General features: G+C 34.5%; 1 protein-coding gene across 3 annotated transcripts in view; it reads right to left on the bottom strand.

Moving 5' to 3' along the window:
• The window catches only part of LOC145261207 (cilia- and flagella-associated protein 74-like), a 2330915-nt gene that overhangs the window by 611554 nt on the left and 1700500 nt on the right, over positions 1–18861 (bottom strand). For all 3 annotated transcript variants that reach the window (XM_080119545.1, XM_080119548.1, XM_080119547.1), the window contains one exon: positions 6194–6282. In XM_080119545.1, the coding sequence (XP_079975671.1) occupies positions 6194–6282 (89 nt within the window). The remainder of the gene's footprint in view (positions 1–6193; positions 6283–18861) is intronic.

The raw sequence follows: 18861 nt of genomic DNA, 5'->3' as shown, positions 1-18861 counted from the left end.
CTTGAACAATACTTTTACAAAAAAGTTTAATTTAAAGACAGGACCATAAAAAATAATTTAATCAAAAAATGGGAGAATGATACAGACGTTCAGGATAAGAATGTACGGATGCACGTCTGGGAGGCGAAGAAAACTGGCACTCTACATCCTTTTAATATCCTGACCTCATTTTGAAACAACGTTTCGATTGGCTGTAATTTGGGGCTTCCGTATAATCGTGTTTACAAAACTTTATTTGTTGGAATTTTGCGAACAGCAGAATTACTCGCATTGGGGGGGGGGGGGCTAATTAAGCTATTTTTTGTACAAACAAGGTGTTTTTTTTAATTTAATTCAATATCTTAAGACTTTACAAATTATCTTTGAAATAGACCCAGAAAACTAATATTTATCTTTTAAAGGATTTTTACAATGATTTTACAAAATTTAGCTGAATTAGTTAGCTCGCCGTGAAAACATTTTTCATAACTTTCTTTTTCACGTGTACAAATATTTTTTTTTCCTTTATTGACTGTAATCCCCAATCTTTCAAATACAATCAAAAAATAGTCGGAAACCTACAAAAAAATTATAAATCTGTTTATAAAATTAGGTCCCCTCTTTTTATTTGTCTATTTTGCCCGTACCTATTAACTAAAGATGATCATACCATAAGAAAATCGAAAAAAATAATAATAGGGAATTAATTAAAATGAATGTTTAAAAAAATATGCAAATTACCTAGATCTTTTGCAGATGATGACCCATATAAAACAAAGTTGTATTTTCTTTTAAAATAAATAGGAAAAAGGGTTTTAATATGAGTATCGATGCACACACACACACACACACACACACATATATATATATCTTCTTTATTATTATAAATTTTCCTAATGTATGTCTGTCTGTGTGTGTGTGTGTGTGACGCAGTTTATCTCAGCCTACAGGCAACCCACTCAGGCAAGTAAGGTACCGAAATGAAGCTTATGCCCCAGCGGATGTTTTAGTGATATTTATATCCATGTTTGGTGTATGGAAATCCAAAAAAAATAACGATTTACTAAACAACGTTTTATTTACTGGATATTTTTCCTGTATTCACCGGAAGTTATTATCTCCCTTAGTAAGTTCGATTTACTGTGTGTGTGTGTGTGTGTGTGTGTGTGTGTGTGTGTGTGTGTGTTGGTGGCGTAACTTTATTCCTTTATTGATTGCATTTCAATCTTAGAATTATCAAGGTTTTCTTATTTTCCAGTCTTTCACGCTTCCTTTCTTGATAAGTGCCGACATCATTTTGTTAAAGTGTTCCACAAAATATACCTAAGAGATTCATCAGGTTAATTCAGCACGTGATTAAGAGGAGGAGAGACAACAAAAAGGGTAATCTGTTAAGAATGCAATTTTTTTAAGATGAATTAGATGAGCTTCATGGCGGCATTCTTTGTCTGCTAATACAAAAAAAAAAAAAAAAGGACGAAAAGAACCCAGTGCTATGAATGAACTTTGCTTTGATTGGATCAAGTGCCATCATAAAGTAAGTTAACGGGAAGGGGGTGGAATTACTGATGCTTTGTGTGTTAGGGAAAGAAATGAGCCCCATTTTGGTGAAGGATTCCATGTTGAAAAACGTTACCATTATTATTGTGAGCCCTTAAGTCTACCATAGTAGTGGGAGAATTAATTTTACTTTGGTGCGATCAAAGGAAACTGATTTAGAATATCAGGGTTTCTTTCTGTTCTTCCTTCAGATTTTAGCATCAACTAGTGAGGCAACCCGGCGTTGCCTAGGGCTACATTGTAACATATTTCTATTAAAACTTATTTCACTCTACTCTTCTTTATCTGTCTCTTTATCTTGTTTACCTCTCTCTACACCATCTCTTTCTCCTCTACCTAGCCCATTGCTTTCTCTTGTCATACACACGCATAGACAACCCGCTTTTAAAGATTCGTTAAGGAATGAATCAACATAAGAGAATTAACTCTTTGATAAAAAGTAGGTTACTTCCCTTTAGTTTATCATCCGGATGGAAAATCGACCCGCTGAAGAAATTTGCGCCCGTTTAGAGTAAAAGAATGAATATTTGTTAGTAAATTTGTTAGATATTATTCATCCTGGACAACACCAATCAAGAAAATATCAACTTTATGGGTGCTTGTTTTATAGGTTTCTGACTTTCACCTGGATATACAAAGATACACACATAAAACTGCTCTTCATATTATATATATATATATATATATATATATATATATATATATATATATATATATATACCATGTAATATTATGTAACAATGCATTAGATAGCCTTGAAGTTCAGCTTGCAAAGATAATTTCTGGTTCTATATACCCCATGTGGGTGGAATTATATATTTACTAGCGAGGGGTACCCGGCGTTGCCCGGGTGTTTGGAGGTGTGTGTGGTGGGGGGGGGGGTTTAAAAAAAAGTAAGTATGAGGATCGAACCCGAAATGTTGAGGCAAAGTTGTAAATTAAATTGTGAAAAAAAAACGTGCAACGTTAACTATTGCCCCACAGCGACATGCTTACGGAAACGTTTGAATTTATTTAATTACTTGGATTTAGCAGGTGCTCGTTTTAATAAGTTAATGAGGTCAAGTTTGACTGCGGGATTTCATTTACAGCTGAACGCTCCCCCCCCCAAGATCTTATAGGAAAAAGACTAACCCACATGCGGCGAGCGACAAATATTGAATATTTATCTTCCCGAAATCGAGCAAATTAAATAGACAGGCGAGCTTCGTTGTTAGCTGTGAGATATTACGATTTATATGTGATATAAAAAGTTTTTAAAAGTTGTGAAGCGAGGGACCGCTTCTCTGAAAGAAGCCTTTTGTAGACACACAGAAAAAGCGAACACACATACATACATACATACATACATACATTTTCACTTTTATATTTATAGATAACACGTGGAAAGAGAAGGGTGTGTTTCATTGTTGGTCAAGTGCAATTATGGGGAGATGACTTGAATATGGTTCAAGGGATGCAGTTACTAATATTTTGGAGCCAACAGTTAGTTATAGAATAGCCTTTATCATATTAAAGTAAATCAACGTTTGTTTTCTAAAGACAATTTTCCTGTATAGCTTAATAACACAAAATGCACATTACTTGGTTCTGGGAGTGAGGTATGTTGCTAATTAGTTATCAATCGTTAGTAATTCATCGAGTGACCCATTTTATACTAAGTTTCTGTCTATCACTTTCACCCTTTCTCGCAAATGCTGTTTGACTCTTCCTTTCTTATTTAATGCAGTGCCTATAACTCTAATCCCGTCGATCTCTCTCCCTTCTCTCTATTAACAGTGAAAGGTAATAAAATAAACTATAAAACTTATGAAGGAAACAGTTCATTACTTGCAACAACAAACGTAAATATTACCACATGTAGTGATACTACTTAGACTATAAATTGATAGCGAAAGAGAGAAAGATAGCGAGCAAAAAAATACTAATTTTTCGATTTGGAGATTTTATCTTTTTGTGTGTGTGTGTTTTTAATATAACTTGCTTTGTCTGGTGTAATAATGTAACTCGAACCCAACAGTTGAACAAACGGGTAAGATTTTTTTTTTTTTAGATATTTGTATACATGTGAACTATTTCATTTTTTCATTAAAAGTTGAAGTCGAATTATTAATTAAGATAAAGGGTGGTCAAATCAACAAAATAAATAATTTGAGGATTTCTTATGAAGTAAATATTCTGAACAATCAAGTTGAACAAAGACAAAATAAAGTCACACCCACCGAGATATTTTCCTTCTTTGCCCGCCAATACACAACACTTACAAGAACTGAATGTTTATTTTGATCTACCTTAATGAACCATCAAATCGAATAAAAAAAAATGATTTCACACCCACCGTGATTCCCTTTCATTCTCCCCTCAATACACAACACCGGTTACAACTTAACATTCATCTTGATCCACCTTTCTTAAATATCAAGTTGAACAAACAAAAAAAAAATGACGTCACAACCACTCGAAATTTCCTTTCTCTCACCGCTCTATATACATCATTAATAAGAACTGAACATCCATGTTGAGCTACCTTTCTGAACAATCAAGTTGAACAAAGAAAATATGACATCACAGCCACTCAAGATTTCCTTTCCCTCGCAGCGCAATATACAACACTGGCAAAAACTGAGCTGCTCTTATGAACAATCAAATCAAATAAAAATGACGTCATAGCCACGCATGCTTTACTTGCCCTCATCCCTAAATATTAAACACTGACAAGCACTGAACGTTCATTTTGATCTACCTGTCTGAACTATCAAGTTGAACAGAGAAAAATGACATCACAGTCCCCGAAATTTCTATCCCTTAACCCTCAATATACAACATTGACAAGAACTGAACGTTTCTCTTGATCTACACTTTTTGGATTATCAAATTAAACAAAGAAAAAATTGTGCCATAATCCTTCAATATACAACACTTGCAAGAAATAAATATTCATCTCGCTCTTCCTTTTCTGAACAATCAAACTGAAAAATAACGTAGTAGCCACCAGAGACTATCTGTCCCTCTTCATTCAATAGACAACGCTAACAAGAACTGAATATTCATCATGGCCAACTTTTTTGAATAATCAAGTTGAACATAAAAAAAATGACGCCAATGTCACCCAAAATTTGATTTTCTCTAAATATTCATCTTGATCTATCCTTCTGAACAATCAAGTTGAACAAAGAAGAAATGACATCTCGGGTAGTTGTGATGTCATTTCACTCAACCATCAATATACAAAACTGGCAAGGACTGAATGGTCATCTTGATTTACCTTTCTCAACAATCAAAATGAACAAAGAAAAAAAATGACCTCACAGCCAGATATCCTTTCTGAATGATCCAACATAACAAAATAAAATATGAAAAACAAGATGAAAGACTAGAAAAACAGGAAGAACATTTCACACTCCTGGAATTAGAGAACGAGAAACATCATTAAAAAATTCCAAAAAGAGCAAAGGGAATTTCAAACCGGATTACACAAAGAAGCAATGTCAAGGTCCAAAGAAATGCAGAACAAGCATTTAGAAATTCAAAGGTTAAACCTGGAGAAGTTCAACAGCAAATGAAGGAAATTCTACATGTTCTAATAACGCCATATTTAATTTGCAGGAAATTTTCAACTACGTACCAGATGAAGAGAAATGACCAAATTGAGCAAAGTAAAATGACGTCACAACCACCCGAGATTTCCTTGTACTTGCCCCTCAATAGATAATACCGGCAAGAAATGAACTTTCATCTTGATCTACATTCCTGCACAATCAAGTTGAACAAAGTGACGTCACAGCCATTTTCTTTTGACTTTCAATATACGTTCATCTTGATCTACCTTTCCCAGCAATCAAAATGAACAAAGAAAAAATGACGTCACAGCCAAATTTCCTTTCCTTCGTCCCTCCGTATACAACAATGACGAGAACCTTACTCCCAAAGTAGGTAAACTTGACGTGACGAGTTGAAACGACACCGAGAGAAAATTTGTCTTAGACAACTGTTAATTCAATTCGAGAGTCAGACTTTTGACATTTAACAATCGCTATTGCAGATTTTAATCTCATTTATAAAACTCACTATGTTTGTCGGTATGTCTGTCTGTCTGTCTGTCTTCATTTTTTTTTTCATACTCTATCTCTTCTGAAACAAAAAAGTCACAGAGTGGCGCTAGGCGGCTCAAATGATTGTATTTCTTGTCGGCCGTTCTTTTATGGATCTTCAGCCGCTTAAAATAGATGTTAGGGATAAAAAGCAGGGGTCAAAATTGAAATAAATCAAAACTTGGCAAGCATAAGGCGACTAAAACTTCTCTTTTACGCATGCGAAAACCGTTATACATTTTTGTACATGTTAGTATATTTTTAATGATTTCATATCGGATTAACGATGGTCTCATCGTAACGTTACAAGCTTTTAATTCTCCAGCTTTGCTACCTGTTTCAGTTTCGAATCTAGCTGATAGCATTCAAGTCATAGATTTTATTTGGCTTTTAAAATCACGACTATACATTGAGTACAATATCATATGAAATAATCGATAGAGAATTTATTATAATATATACGAAATCTGGACAAATCAAAATATATTTAAGTGTATTTTACGACTGGGCAACGCCGGGTGCCCCTATCCCACCCAGCTAGTAGTAAATAAATGATTACTTACCTCTCTGAAGAACTCAATACTGACTATATCAGAGTAATTATCACTCTCATGGTCAGGAGCAAAAGTAACAAGGATTTCTTTGCTGCCGCCTACAAAAAAGAAGCAAAATTTTGGATCAATTATTTAAGCATTATTTGAATTATTAGCAAGACACTGTAGAAGTCGCACGGCGCTTTTTACATCAATCTGTAAAATTTACTGTTAACAACCATAACTATTTGACAGTATCAATACGAGTTTTACTATTTAATGGACGACAAAATAAGGCAGGTCAAAAGCACGACAAATGGTTCTTGCTGATCTTCTATTTGTGTGATGTTTAGGCACGTCATTTGAGCAACCTATGATTTATGTCAAAAACAACACGAAGCAACCGATTTTAAATTAGACGGACTGACATGCTGTGTTTTTTTTCTGCTAAAAATCTTTGTAAAAAAATAAACAATTGTTTTAGACTTATGGAGAAAATTTTTTTAACATACCAGTCATTTCGTTATCATATTTTTAGGCAAAGATTTACTGTTAAAAAATATTTAATATAAAAAAAAACAAACAAAAAAACAAGAAATACTTATTATAAAAAATAAAAAAATTTTTTTTAAAAAAAGCGTTTACGATTTTTAAAAAGTAAACAAATATTTGTTTTCTTTTAACTTAAGGGAACATTTTTATGTTAAGTCTCATTGCTTTTAAATATTGCTCGTAAGTCTGAAAAAAAAGTTGTTTTTTTTTTACAAAGACTTTTAGTAAAAAAAAAACAAAAAACAAAAACAAAACAAAAAACAAAAACAAAACAAAAAACAACATGGTAGCCCGTCTGAATTAAAATTGTTTGCTTTTTGTTGTTCTTGACATAAGAATCCTACGTTGCTCAAATGTTGTACCTAAATATCACACGAACAGAGAATCAGCAGGAGTCATTTGTCATGCCTTAATTTATCCTGCAAAACCGAGGTTAATACTACTAAAAATAAAAACATCATTCTTTCTTCTTTCATAAAAAACGGATGTCACTGTACACTAAATATTCTTTAAACAAAACGAATATGTCTTTTTTTATTTATGTATTTAAAATAATAGCAATTTTGTTTTTTAACAATAAACATTCACTGTCTGCTCACCATAAAATATTTTTTCCTTTCTTAAAACTGAAAAAAAAAACCCTAAAAATGCAATTTCTAACCAAATTTCAGCTGGACAAACTAATGGAAATTCTATTTCAAACACAAAAATACTAGATCAACGAAACTGCAATTTGAAACTTCAGATACGCTAACAAAATAATTTTTCAATTTTTTTTTATCGCTGCGTGGGACACACAGATATAATAATGTGAAATAGATTTATTCTGATAGGTACAATAATAGACGTCCGTGTCGGGTAGCAACAACTTGTAATTGAGTTTGCAAGTGATTAATGATTTGCTACGAGTTTGCTATTCCAACTTGCAACCACTACAAGTTTTGCTCTCCTTAAATATACGTACATTTTGGAACCACATCACAGCACAATGTAGAAAAATCAATGGAAATGTAATTTCAAACTTAAGCCAGCCAAAATTTTAATAATAAATTTCAAACATGACCAAAACTTGTAGTTCCCAATCATTGTGCTGTGACATAGGTGAGCCGCAGAATTATTACTTGTGTGCCGCAAGGAGGTTATTATTATTGTAGTTACACGTTATTATAGATGGAAAACACCTTTTATATCATTATGAATAGAGTTGTTAGTATTAATTAATGCTTACTCACACATTACTTACGTGATTTTGATTATATATATATATATATATATATATATATATATATATATATATATTAGTGTTGGGACGATTAGTTGGAATTGGAATCGGGAATCGGAAAAATCAGAGCTTTTTTTTTGTTGTATCAGTATTGGTATCGGAATCGGAAAAATTGGAGCCTATTTCCTGATGCCAAAAGCGATTCCTTTAATTATCTATTTTATTTTATTTTGTTTTTATAAAACGTCTTCCATTGCTTGTAGTAATAATAAAATAATAAATATTTATTTAAACTTCCAGTAAGATTAAAATTCTCTAGATCACACCCTTACAAGTGTGTTTTTACATTTGAGAAAATACATGGACATTTAAGATGTGTTTTTACAGTAATTGGGACAAAATAACAATTTTATAGCAAAATATTTAGAGATTTATAAAGAATCGGAATCGGTAATTGTATCAGAATCAAGAATCAAGAATTTTGTACGGAATTGTATTGGAATCGGGAAAAATATTGAAATCGTCCCATCACTAATATATATATATATGTCAAAACATCGTTAAATTCACTACTCGTTCAGCGGCCGCTAATAGCGTAATGGTTAGGAGCCTTGACTGCCATACAGACAGTCGGGTTTCAATCCTGGCTTGAGGTGGTTGCCTGTCTAGCCGCACTGATGAGCTGTGAAACAGTGAAACAGTACTGTATGTGGATGACTATAATGCTCCTCACCTTGAGTTGAGCATATTGAGAAGTGAGACACGAATTACCAATAGCGTATAAGCGACGCTCTTTGTGTAAACAAATCGAGCGGCGGTATTTCGGACGATGTCAAAACATCGTTAAATTCACTACTCGTTCAGCGGCCGCCAATAGCGTAATGGTTAGGAGCCTTGACTGCCATACAGACAGTCGGGTTTCAATCCTGGCTTGAGGTGGTTGCCTGTCTATATATATATAAAGAGAGTGAGATGTATACACAAATAAATTAAAGGCAAAATAAAATAAATATAGGTATATACCAATTTATTTTTCAGCTCAATAAGGAAAAACATCATGTAGAAAGAGGGGTTATAAACGTTCTTTATACTTAGGCATTCTGAAGCTTAATGCTTTTCGTCAGAAAAGGAGAAGAGAGCTAGTTTACAGATATACTGAAATATGACGTCTAGCTTAGGTTACATTAAGATGGAAATGTAAAAAGGTTTATGAAATATAAAGCATAAATTATGAAAGAAACAAAAAAACAAAAAGTAGGGAGATGATATGGTCGTTATGTAACTGAAAGGGTTGTTGAGGCTAGTGGGGAGTTGAGGGCGATGAGAGTGATTGAAATATGGTGAAATTCTAGTAGAAGAATGTATTAGAGGGCGTTTTAAGGCAGGTGAGTATAGAAAATGGAGACAAGCGTCAAAAAATAAATACGGTAATGGGAAAAATATAATAATATAGACTAGTGAATAAAGGAATAGATATTAAACTAATATAAAAAAAATATAGGTATATAAGCAATGAATATAAACATATAAAAATATATAAAAACTTTATATAAATATATATATTGTATAATAAATCGCTTGTACTCTGCAATCAGAGCTAGCCATAGGAGTTCTAGATATGACTTTAAACTATATCCGATGGTGAGGCTCCAGCTTGCAGGCTTTGGGGAGCGTGCCCCCCCCCTTTAATTGCCATTGCTCCCAGGTTCACTCTGACCCGGAGTGGTAGTACCTGTCAGGGTCCCAACTATGGGTTAAATAGAGATCGACTTGAAAAAAACAAATATATTCTATCAAAAAAATTTTCTTCAAAATAACTGGATTCGGCATTACATAACCTAAAAAAGGTTGATATGCCGTAAAACAAAAGCAACCAACCAATCATAAACTAGCTATAGGAAATAGACCCATCAGCCACTCTCTACAATGATACAATGACCAACTGAAAACCTGAAAAAGACTCGATTTGACATTAACATCTGGGAAACAACAGATGAGGACTGGCAACTGTGGCGCCGATCCATTATATCCGGTATCAAACAATATGAAACAGAAAGGAGAAGACTGGTGGAGATAAAGATGCAGGCAAAGAAAAAAACAAAAAAATAATAAAAAAAAAAAAACAAAGGAGCAGAACTGCAATGCATCCTCACCAACTTTTGTCTGCCTTCTAAGCCTCTGCAGATTCTATGCTCACATTAGTCTGAGAAGCCATCGGCGAGCCAAACACTATAAAAGAAGAGGAAATTGAAATTCTCCAATACGAGAAACCGGGCGACGACCATAACAAATCGCTTGTTTTAATTTTTTAGATATTTTTAATTTTTCATCGGGATAAACAGTGGGAAGCATTGTTCAATATTCATTTAAATATGAATTTTTTTGTGATAGGTGTGCTACACAAATTTCAAGAGCTCAATAATGGTCTAGCATGTAAAGAACTTTGAGAAACACTTGCCTATACAAATCAAGGAAAATCCCATTTCAACACATTAAAGCATGAAGAACAAAACATGAATTGTTAGATGAATCTAAAATAAGACGTGTTGGTTCATTTTACACGGTTAATGATGAAAATGCTATTTCAATTCGTGATGGACTGACGGATAGAACCTCTCAAAAAGTAGCGAGGACACATCTTAGAAAAGAACTTCACAGTCTGAGAGCACCTTGAAGTTGTTAGACTAGCTTCATTGTAAGTGTCACTACCTTGACTTGTTATTTGTTTTTATGGAAATCGCTCCAGACAAGGCGTGAAGCCACTTGATGCAAGGAGCTAACAAGAACGAAAGATGATTATCACAGAGACAGGACATGCCTACTGACACTAGTCTTTAAAAAAACAAAAAACAAAGCTGTATGTAGGAGGGAAACCGTGAGCAGGAAGAGAGTTTCCCTAGCTTGCAGTTTTTGGAAAGAAGCTACAGGAATAAGAAGCAGTATAGCAATGAAGCATCCAAACAGTGAATTGATGGAGATGATTAGACAAACGAGCTGGAACAAAGGAAGCAGGGAATCGATCAGGCAATTCTGAACAGCACATGCCATAATAAGATTTATAAAAAAAAGACTGAGACTAATTTCTCATTTATACCTGGTGCTACTAGATCAGGCTGTCTAAAAATATGAACTTCCTGATCTAAAATGCACCAAACATTAATGTTATTTTGCCTTTGGGCACAATCATGTTTAGCAAAGCCAAAAACAAAGATAAAAATGTTCCTCTACAAAACAACTAAATCAAATATAATGGATACATGCCTGAAGATATAAAAACTTGGACCATAAAATCTAATATCGAAATGATTGAATTCGGCATTAAGTAACCCAGAAAAGGTTGATATGCAGTAAAACAAAACAACCAAACCAAACACCAAGAATAAATATTTGAAGATCTAAATAACTTGAAGCATAAAACCTTTCACCAAAATTATTGAATTCGGCCATTAAATAAAGCTAAATGGGTTGATACCCTGTAAAACAAAATACCCCCCCCCCCAAGAAAAACAATCTGATTTATAGGAAACTAAGAATGATTAGGACACTGGAAATCATAGGCTTTTGTAAACGAATGTTGTGTATGCTATAAAATATGAAGCCTTCTTGATGTTCTATTACCCTGAACTGCTAAAATTGCCACCCACTAGAAGCAGATCATAAATCAATGTTGCTTTGGACTAAACCCAAGGGGAGATTTATAAATTAGATGGACTTATCAACAACTAAATATACACAGCTGACAAATACAAGTTTTATAGATGTGTTAACACAGCGCCAGAGTGTGATTATTCATGAGCTGATTTTTAGACTTCCTTATTTACTTAGTCAAATAATGTCACTATTATCATCAAGTTTGTTTGCTGAAGAACAGTGTCCACTTGAGGTTATGTTCTTAAAGGAATTTATATTTATATATATTATTGACCATTTGGCTAAGAGCAAAGAGCAGTACCTTGAAAAGGCACTATCTACTCCCAAAACTCTATCCTTATCTCTTTCTCTCACACTTACATCACCCCACTTCCATTTAGAGATCGACCTGTTTTTCACTTCCATTTAGAGATCAACCTGTTTTCACTTCTGAACAAACCTGAAACAATGCCCGGTCTGATTTTTTTTTCCTGTTGTTCCACTTACCATTGCAAATGAATTCATATATATATTTATGGAGAAAAAAATTAATTTCAAATAAATTTGAAGATATTTTTAAGTAGGATGCCCCCCCCCGCCTTCAAGAGTAAATATTTGTATTGTTGTGATTCAGATGACCCTAACTAAAAGTAGAATAGTCGGTTTTGTCCCTTTAGACTAAGGATGACCAACAAAGCCCAAGACCCCACACGTTCGATGGCCTTGTGCCTACTTTGTACTAAATGTAAATTTTATATTATTTCCAAATAAATAATGCAAAGTGTAGTATCTGTTTTAATAGGACATTAGATCTTTTCTGTCTTCGGACAGTGAAGGACAAATAAAAAAAAAAGGCAAAATATAAAGTTTGGAACAATATTCTCTTGGGATACAGTTTCTTAATAAATCCTTCTAAACTGAGGCATTGTTCCTATTTACAATGCCTCCCCACGGGACAGAGTTAGACACCAGGGGCGTTTTTTTAAGCGGAGAAAAGGAACAAAAATTAAAATTGTCTCAGTCGTGAAGGATTTCTCCTCCACTGACAGAGACCAAGAAATTGAAGTGCAGCATCTGAAGAACAGATACTACACTGTGATCTTGTCCCGAAGGCCAAACTGAAGCATTGTTTATTCTTGTCCTAATTCAAAAGTCTTTCCCCCCCCCCACATTAAAAATTGACCTTGTTTTTAACACTTCCTCATGAGGAGGCAAGTAAGTAGGGGTACACACGTGGAATGATCAGTGTGGCTCCTGGTCATTTGAAGAGTATTGACCAAAAGGTAGATTCTATTATTGGCTTATTTCGATTTTATTTCGAAGCAAAAAGCCTTGACCTTGTTGATCAAAAAAGTGAAACACCGTGATATCTTAGTTGTGGGTTTAATTTATTGTTTTCTAATTACGCAATAAATGTTTGTAAATAAAATATTTTTCATGGTTGTTTCCCAAAGTGTGGCTTCAGTTTTTTTGTTTTTTTTCTTTTTTTTTTTGCTCAAGTCTGTAGAGGACTAGGATATATATATTGATAGTCCAGCGTGTAGACAAAGAAAAGGATAGAGAGTTGACATCAGTTAAACTGTGCGCCATGTTAGCAGTCAGCCATGCGGTGGTGTTCCCTAGCACAAGTAATAGATAGAGAAAGAAAGAGTGAGAATGTCAATCCAGGTTATGGAGATAGAAAGCGTATAAAGTGTACGTACGGTCTGATAGCTTTTTGTCCCACATAGTAGCAAATGGCGTGAGGTACGCGCGTGCGCGCACCTGCCGAAACGGCGGTGGTTGGTGCGCCGACCAACCACCTCAGAAGGCAGGTTTGAAAACGATTGGAAACAGCCTGTTTCTTCCTTTTATAGGTGTTTCCGGTGTGTCTTTTGCGCATGTGTGGATTTCCTTTGAAAGGGGAAGTGACGTTGTCCTTGTGTTCGTACGTGTGCGCATGTGTGAGTACATGTGTGTACGTTAGCATGTGTATATACATGTGAATGTGAGTGTATGTACGCAAACGTGAATATATGTATGTGTGTGGACGTGGGTGCGTATGTTTGTGTGCGCGTATGCATATGACAAGTAATATGGCTTGAAATGTGAACGCATGTTTTTGTGTGAGACTAGAAAAGGCTCGCGCAAGTCTTTAATTTTTCTTGTCTCGTTTTCTATTTCGGATAACAGCATTTCACTTTTTCGATCAACAAGGTCAAGTCTTTTCGTTTCAAAATTAAGTAGTTAAAAGACAGCCATGTTGGTTAGTTTGTAACTCCTATTTTCATATTTTAAATGTGTATTTCTGGAGTTTAGATGCTTAAAATATAATACATTTTAACCCGAAATGACTCCTCATGTAGTAATATTTTAACAAAAACCACATTTTTTAATGCCTACAACAGATTTTCTTCTCGCAATCAATACTAGATTTAGTGACATTAGCAATGATTCTATATCATTTATAGCGTGGCGTCGGTTTTGTCCATTGCACAGACTGATCAAAATATTGTTCTGACCTGATTTCTGATGGCTTTGTTCAGTTCCATGGTCCATAGCTCTGTCTTTAAAGTGATTTTAGATAAATTAATCTAAGGGGCTAACGTCCAGGCTATAAGCTGCTCACTCAAGTTATTCATCCCCCTCCCATGGTGGAATGATGTGACACAAGGATTGGAAAGTGGGATTTAAAAACTCAGCACATTAGAAGAAGAGCATTTTGATCTAGAAAAATTGCATTAGCAGTCCCGTCAGCATTCATTGTTAAGGAAACCGCAAGCAATTAATAATAAACGAACCCTTCTCAAAGAAAGAAAGTAAAGCCAGGGAGGGGTAACCTCCTAGAACTCTACAGGACTAGAGACATACATCAGTGAACATGAAACAAACTCAGCAATGGCCTGGAGTTTGCTGCTTTTGGCGCCAAGTGTTGAAATTGATCACACATGATCCAAAGTTCTCTTTCAGTCAATCCCAAGACAGTTTTGAGATGTGAGAATTTGTCCTTTGTTGTAATCAGAAATTTACATAAAGCCACAAGCAGAGCATCTGCAGTCCATTCCTGTGCTCTGTGTTTTGGACTCTGATGAGTCTTCTACTAAACACGATCCCAAATAGTAACCAATTACATTGCAAGTGACAATCTGCCTTGTTTCCGGTGAAGAAGAAGAAGAAGAAGAAGAAGAAGAAGAAGAAGAAGAAGAAGAAGAAGAAGAAGAAGAAGAAGTTGTAAATTTATTTAATCGTAAATGTGCAATCGTCCAGAATTTTTAACAGATAAAAACAAAAGTGGTGAAAAACATAAAACAAAAAACTGTTACCAAAGGCAGTAAAATCAGGTTAGATTAATTTAGGATTTAATAAAAAAAAAAAAAAATTTAAAGCTAGACCAGTGCAAAAAAAAATTTAATTTAACTTTCTTGTGAAAAAAAATTATATCACTATTTCATTTTTTTTTTTTTTTTTTTGTCAAAAACTAAATTAATTTTCAGAAAAGTTTTCATACGGTGAGTTTTCACACGGTGAGTTTTCATATAGTGAGTTTTCACACGGCGAGTTTTCATATAGTGAGTGCTTTTCTTACTTTAAATGTTGTTTCATTATTTATTTTCTGTTGGAACACCGCTTTGTTTTTGATGTTGACATCGGCTCGTTTTCATTTGTCTTTTTCTGGCTGTTTACACAATTCTGCACCAGCAAAAATCGGTTCAGAAGCTGTACCAGACGCGACGTTTCAAACAAAGTAAACCAGGCATCACCAACGTCATGCAGAACATTTAGAAATGAGATGACTTGAAATTTGGGACCCTTTCTTAGGGAAATGGAGGGTTTACTCTGTATATGTATTTATGGTCACTGGTTATAATTATATCATGATTCATTAAATTTGCATAGTTGTGAAATACTGGAGGGAAGTGTTAAAGTGTTCAGACTTTTGTCAATAGAATATTCTTTGGTTATTTATTTTTGATACTATTGAAGACGGTCGAAAGGTGTGAATGTGCCAATCGACCATACAAGTAATAAATTAAACACAAGGCAAGGAAAGTGACCACAATAGCAAGGAAAGGTAACAAACACAGTAAAATGTACTGTAATGGATTCAGATTCAGCTGGAATAAGAATGGGCCTTTGCGAGGTTGAGATTCTTAGTAGCTGGACGTCATTGAGCACCGAAACAGGTAGTTGGACTTCAGTGGAGACTTGTACGGGTAGGTGGACGTCAGTGGGTACTGAAGCAGGTAGGTGGACGTTAGTGGGAACTAGGTCAGATAGCTGGACATCAATGGGCACTAGTACAGATAGCTGAGTGTCAGTAAGCACTAGAGCAGGTAACTGGACGTCAGCAGTGGGCACTGGTACATATAGCTGACCGGACATCAGTGGCCACTGGAACAGATAGCCAGAGGCGTTGGAGCTGCAGGAGTGAGCTGGAGAGCCACTGAGGTGAGCTGGAGATTCTGCAGGAGTAAGCTAGAGTCGCCGGAAGCTGGAGTCGCAAGAGGCTGCTTAGCTTGATCCACTTAACTGGATGCATCAAAGTCTCTATAAGAGAGGCTTCTTGCTTGTGCTGCTCTGACGATTTGCTGTGAAAGCCTTTTTTTTCATAGAAAGTTGCTCATGCTACAGTCGACTAATGCCAAATAGCAAACAGAGTGTTGTAATTAATTTTAAACAGGTTTTCTTACATGCAAAAATGTCTGTGGTGTTTATTGCATGCATATATTTCCAAGAGTCTCATCTTTCAGCCGACAATGCGTTTTTATTTACAAGCATGGGAGTGGCGATCTGGCAAACCACGGCAGTATTTCTGCATTTACCAACCCGGGATTTCCACAAAGTTTCTCGGGTATGCTTGTCTGCTGATGGGAATAATTGGGAGCAACCGATTGTAAAACATTAAACTGTTGCAAGAAAATTATAATGATAACCAGGAAAAACATGAAAATACAATGAATAAAATTGCAAACATGTATCTAAGTAACCCTGACCTCAACTTTCACAGTTACAATTATTTTTTTATTCCTTCCAATTTATAAAAAAAGAAGCTTCATAGATTTGTATTAGCTAATAAACAAACAGCACATTCATTAAAAATTGAGGAATTTTTAGTTAATAATGAAGACAACGAAAAGGAAGTCTTATTTTAACATTTAATAAACAAACTTTATTTGTCATCCTCGTTAGTGGCGTTTAGTAGAAGTGTACAAGAAGAGAGACAAGTGTTCTTGCGTAGAGATAGTATTAATACCATACCGGCTGGTTGAAGAGGAGAACAGTTCAGTCCACATGTGTTTATAGCTAGTAGTAGCCGGGGCAAAGGAAGCCGATTAAAAGAGAAAGAAAGGGAAAAGGTATTCAATGTGTTGACGTGTTGTTGTGTGTGAGTGTGAGTTGTATGTTCTTTAGCATGACAAAGAATGTTCGTTTGGGTAGTCCTGTAGAATTATAAAGTTCCTGTGGGTACAGCACATGGAAAGAAATGGTAGTTTGAAGAGAGCTATTGTTAGATTGTCGTACTCACATTTTGCCGGGGGGGGAGCAAAGCCCCTCGGCGATGTTCGCTGTTGGGCAGACGAGCGAGAAAGAGACTTAATGGTCTCAGATTTCGCCTCTTATATACTCTGTCACGCGATAGAGAGTTGGCTTGTGATTGGACAAGCCAAGGAGAAAATGGATTTCAAATCTCGTCGAGAGAAGTAGCTCGTGCCTGTGATCATAGTGAGTGTCGACTGCTACAAATGGTTGGCAGACCTTTTCGGGCTATTTCCATCAGCTGCCAAACGAGTCAAAGCAATCTTTGTTGAAGTCACGGGTCGGTAAATGCAGAAGCACCATTTTTTTTTTTTTTTTTTTTTTGTAAATTGCTGCCCTCGTGTCTTTCAATTGCAAGCCAGATGCTGAATTGTAGAAGCAGACAAAAACTATGACAAATGGACGATGAAAAAAAAAAAATAAAGTTTAGGTTTTAATCTAAAAATTTAACAAAATGTTAAAAAATGAATAAAATAGTCTATAAATCACCAATTTATTTTGAAAATTGAATGGCTTTTCAAATTTCAGCCCCAAGCATCTGCCATATTGTGTTTTTTTTTTAACACAGTGCAACGTTTTTATTTTTTTTTACATTTATTTTACACAAAAAAAAAAAAAATCGGAAAACTTTCCCAATATGGAGTCATCATTTGCAAAACGAAAAGAAAGAAGAAAAGAAATTCACTTTTTATTTATTTATTTATTTAAGTCATATCACAACCAAAAATGGGGGGAAAAAAAAGATAAAAATACAATAATAAAAAAATAAATCAAAAATAATAAATGAGAAACAAACAAAAAAAATATATCGGTTACTAATTGCCACAGGAAAAAATTGTGATTGGTGCCTTCTAGGAGAAAAACTTTTGTTCAATAAAAATAAATTTTATCAATACTGGGTATTCTTCAGATACGACCACTTAATTAACGCGTTTTGTGATGAACGTGCTGTTTTAAACTTAAGCATGACAGATCAACAGATGAATAAAGTTTGTTTTTCAGAGAAGTGTAATTGCATGAAAAAAATGTTATTTTATAAATTTATGTGACAGACCAAGAGAAAAAAATTATCTCAAATTCAAATGTGACAGATGGACAGAATGACATACATCCATTTTATTAGTGTTGGGACGATTAATCGGAATTGGAATCGAGAATCGAAAAAGTCGAAAGTTTGGGTGGCGGGTATGGGAATATTGGAATCGGTATCAGTATCAGAATTGGAAAAATGTGTGCCGATTTCTGATGCCTAAAACGATTCTTTTAATTAGCCTATATATTTGGTTTTGTCTCAGACAAAATCTTTTACTGCTGGTAGTAATGATAAAGTAATAAATATTTATTGATTTTCAACTAAAATCAGTAGATTACCTCCACAAGTGTATTTTTACGTTTAAGAAAACGTCTGCGTATTTAAAAAATAACAACTCTATAGTTAAATAGAAAAAATAACAACTCTATAGTTAAATATTTAAAGATTTATTAAGAATCGGAATCGCTAATCGTATAGGAATCGGGAATTTAGCATGGAATCGGGAAGAATATTAGAATCATCCTATCACTATAATCTGTACATTTAGCGTGACAGACAAAGAAAATGATACTTCAAATTAAAATGTGACAGACTAAAGAAAATCATATTTCAAATAACAGACCAAAGAAAATCATCTTTTAAATTTAAATATAATGTGAAAATATTATTTTAACCCCAGTAAAGTGATATTTCAAACTTAAGTGGGATGTGAAAATGCTATTTTAAACTTAAGCGTTACAAACC

Source organism: Euprymna scolopes, chromosome 37 (genome assembly GCF_053919585.1).
Source record: "Euprymna scolopes isolate OS-2025 chromosome 37, ASM5391958v1, whole genome shotgun sequence".
Classification (NCBI taxonomy): Eukaryota; Metazoa; Mollusca; class Cephalopoda; order Sepiida; family Sepiolidae; genus Euprymna; species Euprymna scolopes.
This window is presented reverse-complemented; position numbering and strand designations above follow the sequence as displayed.